The sequence below is a fragment of the Poecilia reticulata genome, linkage group LG7 (genome assembly GCF_000633615.1).
Source record: "Poecilia reticulata strain Guanapo linkage group LG7, Guppy_female_1.0+MT, whole genome shotgun sequence".
Lineage (NCBI taxonomy): Eukaryota > Metazoa > Chordata > Actinopteri > Cyprinodontiformes > Poeciliidae > Poecilia > Poecilia reticulata.
Genome location: NC_024337.1, coordinates 11,122,091 through 11,126,865, shown reverse-complemented (window position 1 = coordinate 11,126,865; position 4,775 = coordinate 11,122,091). Strand labels below are relative to the sequence as shown.

At 39.9% G+C, this 4,775-nt stretch overlaps 1 protein-coding gene across 4 annotated transcripts; it reads left to right on the top strand.

The window, feature by feature from the left end:
- Positions 1-641: 641 nt before the first annotated feature.
- LOC103467206 (uncharacterized) lies at positions 642-4,508 on the top strand. Of its 4 annotated transcripts, none has more exons than XM_008413353.2 (2): positions 642-1,922; positions 4,181-4,508. In XM_008413353.2, exon 1 carries the CDS (start codon positions 727-729, stop codon positions 1,696-1,698), a length of 972 nt encoding a protein of 323 aa, XP_008411575.1. In that variant the 5' UTR covers positions 642-726; the 3' UTR covers positions 1,699-1,922; positions 4,181-4,508. The 4 variants fall into 4 exon arrangements, with proteins under 4 accessions (XP_008411575.1, XP_008411572.1, XP_017161168.1 ...); XM_008413350.2 differs by having other exon boundaries at positions 642-2,119; XM_017305679.1 differs by lacking the exon at positions 4,181-4,508 and adding an exon at positions 2,020-2,168.
- Positions 4,509-4,775: the final 267 nt, after the last annotated feature.

Sequence of the window (4,775 nt, the reverse complement as noted above, 5' to 3'; positions counted from 1 at the left end):
AACACACACACACATGCGCACGCACACACACGCACACACGTGCACACACACACACAGTTTAGGAAAAAAAAGAAAAATTGAAAAAAAAAGTATTTAGAACTAAATATTTAATTGGGAGCTACATATTTTGTTTGTAAAAAAATGCAAGTTGGAAGTAAATGTACTTTGTAAAGTAAACATTTAACTTATGAATTCAATATTTAGATTAGAACCACGGCATTTATAAACGTATGAATAACATGGTGAAAAAAAATTATCACTTTGAAAAATGAACCCTCCGTTTTTTCCTCTATGATAGTCTAATTATTTTTTACAGTGTAACTTCACAAATGACACCCCTTAAACTGACCCCAAGTCACTGATGGCAACTGTTAAAATCCACAACAGCCTTGGTATTATTTGCCTATACTGCCTGTTACCAGGGCTGGATCTGCATCATTTCACACACAATACGCCATACCCCCGGTCAGAACCATCTCCTGCTATTTGGTGCCCACGATCTTGATTTTACCACGCTCGTTGTGCGCTATTATTACCCCTAGCAACCGTTGTCATGCTGCTGACACTCAGACTTCAATGTCATCATGGGTGGAATTCTTTTTCCTTTGAAGTCTGTGTCATGAAGCTCTTCAAAGGATGATTGGTGATATCGTAGTGTTCAACACAGAATTTATTACCAAAGTTCAAATCAGAGTGTCAAACCTGCCTGGAGTCATCAAAATCGAAATGGAGATAGAGCGTGAATTTGTCAGTGATCTTTTGTGGCAAGTGATCGAGAAGGTTGCAAATGCATCTACTCTGCATCATGTCAGAACGACCTTTGAGGGCATCCATGATGCCCTCTTGTGTGTAATTATGGCAGAAATTAAGGAATTAGATCTGGAAGTCTTGACTACAGTGTCAGAAGAGCTAAGTGAGAATATCTTCCAAAGCATCGCCAGAGATTCTTTCCAATTTGCTAGCGAATTGTGTTTATTTACATCACTTATATACCCACAAGTGCATCCAAGAATAGTGAGAATGTTCAAACGTCACCTGAAGAATCCTGTTCCTCCAGAACCTACCAAAATGAAGAGATTTTTCTCATCTGTAGGAGTAAAGATGAAAAAGACTTTCATTGTCAGCGAGAGCTTGTATTCAGATGAAAACTGCGTGAGTGAGAGTTTTCTTGAATCCACTTATCCTAAAGGTACAGAACCAGTGCAGTACGGCACCGACAAGATAATCAGACGTGGAACAGAAGCAGAACGTAACAAAATGGTAAGATTAGTTCTTTGGAAGCTAATTAGTAAGGCTAGTTATAGATCAGTGACAGCATATAAAATGAGAGACAGGGTACGTCTCCACTGTAGGCTTTTTGGAATACTCTGGGAAGAAATAAAGGATCTAGACTTTGTCCTTTTCCCCAAGATGGAGAAAAAACTCAGTGCAGACATCTACCAACTTCTAAGTGGAAACGAAGATATTGTAAAGGATCGGCTTTTTCACCTCATGACACTGAAAAACCCAATTGTTGATTTCAAGATTATCACTTGTTTCAAAAGAACCTTGGCACATCCCAGAAAAGCTCATTTCCCACAAAGCTGTCTGAAAATTGCTCAGAAACACTTCCGAAATGTTGTCTGTAACATGTTCTGTCTTAACCGAGTTCATCCACGTTCAAGAAGCCCTGAGCTAGGCCGTCAACTGAACCTGTAAGGGAACCTGAAGGCCAGGACGCAACTGAATCCCCTGTCAGTGAACTTGAAACCTCAGAGCTGTCACAGCACAATTTCCCAGTACCTCAAAACTCATCCATGACACCTGTGGAGTGTGCTGAACAAATACGCGTAGAAAGTGAAGATGTTGTCTCTGGGACGTTCTGCGAAGTGCTTCCTGATGTTGCTGCGTTAATAGCCGTGTGTCATCCAATTATCATACAGGTGCGTCCTTGTAATCGTGTTCTAAAAGATCCTGAAAGCCAACAGAACACAAATTAAGACCCTGCAAATTTGAATGTATGTAATCTGGTTTCAGAAGATCTGGAATGAATAGGAAGCACACAATCCTTAGCGGCTGAATGTTTCCTGAATGGTGTTTCATTTTTGATGTTCGGCAAACCATCTGCAAACACTTGCATGTCAGTTGTCATAACAGTTTGTCCTGTTATTTTTGTTTTTCCTTTTTATTGTCTGTCCAAAACAGACAACAGACAATAAAAATAAATACATTTATTTTTATTTACATGCATAAATATTTATTATGCATGTAAATATTTAGGTATTTGAATACCTAAATATTTATTATGTATTTATTATAAATAAATACTTACATATTCAATTACTTAGTTAATTAATTAATCAATTGACCAATTAATTGACCAATTAATCAATTACTAAATCAATCAATTGCTTGCTGGGTTGGTTGGTTGGTTGGTTGGTTGGTTGGTTGGTTGATTGATTGATTGATTGATTGATTGATTGATTGATTGATTGATTGATTGATTGATTGATNGGTTGGTTGGTTGGTTGGTTGGTTGATTGATTGATTGATTGATTGATTGATTGATTGATTGATTGATTGATTGATTGATTGATTGATTGATTGATAAATGAATAAAGGTCCACTATACATTCAGGATGAAGTTCAAGAAATGTTTTCTGAACGTTCCTTGCTGCTGGGTCCAGAATTAAGAATGATGATTTTATTGAATCAGTTTTATATCTTTTAAGCCGGGGCTGCACAGTTGGTACCACTGTTGCCTTGCAGCGAGAAGATCCTGGGTTCAATTCCTGGCCCGGGGTCTTTCTGCATGGAGTTTTCAGGTACTCCCTGTGCATACATGAGTTCTCTCCAGGTACTCCGACTTCCTCCTGCAGTTTTGGACTGTGAGACTCTCTAAATCCTCTATGGAGAATTTAGAGAGTGTGAGTGCATGGTTGTTTGTCTCTGTGTTGCCCTGCGACAGGCTGGCGACCTGTCCAGGGTGTACCCCGCCTGTCGCCTGAAATGTCTCGCTGGAGATAGGCACCGTTAGGGACAAGGGTGTACAAAAAATGGATGGATGAGTTTATGACCGTTCTTTATTCTTGTCTTGGTAGAAACGGTGTGCAGTCCTGACAATCTTTAGACATTCTCTCGGCGTCAGCTGTATGCTGTTGGTAGTACTTTCCACTACAGTAGACAAGAGATTGCCTACTGTTGCTATGTGCTCATCCAGCAGGAATGAACACTATAACTTGCTTGTAGTGAACAGAATTAATGTTCAGCCTTTTCACTGCAGATCCTGGGTGTTTTCAAGCTTCGTGGACCAAAGAAGCAGCCTATAAATTAATTCTGCTAAGTGGCAGTTCACAATCCCGCTAATTATTTATACTTTTTCCGTTGGTCTGGGTGTCACTTAGATAAACACTGCAGAGGTTCATCTCATCTGGGCCACAAAAACTCAGAGTGTGCCGTTACCAATGGCTCCGCTGAACTCTGACCCCGCTGGGTCACAGTGAGCGTTTGTCCCTCGATAATTGGACAGAAGGGGGCTTTCGCTCTTCATTTAACCTTTGGGGTCCAAATCTTTTTTTTTTCTTCCCTCAGCTCCCATAAAGTCCCTGGTCCTGACCCAGTGTTTTTCAGCCTATCTTTCCTCCCCCATCATGAGACCTTTGAAAGCTGGAGTGTGCTTGCCCTGTCATAGACAATGGCGGAGTTAGTGACCCCTGACCCAGCAGACTGAGGCCTTTCTTACTGGATAAGGCACTGCCTTTAGCTACGGTGGGTTATTGCTGCACAGCTTGGCAACAGAAAGAGGGTAAACACTTGTCTAGGTCCTCCTTGTCCAGACCCAACCCCCAACTTCTTTTCCGCTGTGGTCCTTTAGCACATATTCTTTCCTTTCGAAGAGGTTTTTAGGTCTGTTGAAGGATGGGCAGAAGCGAAGGCAGGCCACTTGTTTGGATTTTAAGACAGAGCTTCAAAATCCATCATACTGACAGTCCTTTGTTGCCTATCCAAAGGGAACAGGAGTCATCCCGGGTACATAATACACAATACACTAGCTAAAGTAATAAAATGCTTTGGACATGCATCTGCTTGTGTACAGATGCATTTGGATGCTTTGTAGTAAGGCTTTTGTTTTAAAAATCTGTGTTGCAAAGTACTTAAGTGGAACAGAGACCTCTAATCAAATCTATTTCATTCATTTCAGACCTATACCATGCAACAAAACAAGATAGCTCTTATCACAGACCTTCAATAGTTAAAAATAAATAAATTACAAATGAAAAACAACACTATATAGTCTTGAAAAAGGATTTTACATAAAATTAAGAAAATTATGGACAACCCTGACCATCCTCTTCCATGAGACTGTCTCCGGGAGGCAGAGTGTTGCAGTCTTCTTCAGAGTCGCTGTAATACAGACTGCTACAGGAGATGCCCAAAGTCATCACCACCTACAAGTCTTTAAAGAGTCTTGAATAATTTAAGTTGCCACAACATTTAGTTCCCATTGTAATTAAAGTATTTTAATTGAATTGAATTATGCGTGCGTACTTGATCATCAGTGTGAAATGCACAAAGTTGTGCTATATCAACACTGGCTATACGTTGCTGTTCCATGAGGTCATCTTCTAATTGATTTAGTTTTTTAAATAATAAATCACCAACTTATCATTTGAGTGTGGAATTGCAATGATCTTCTCCTTGTGATAAGTATTTTCCAAGTTATTCAGACTTCAAGCATTCGCCATCAAGAGGTGAGTGAAGCATTTGCATAACATAGTTGGCTCACAGCAGTGATA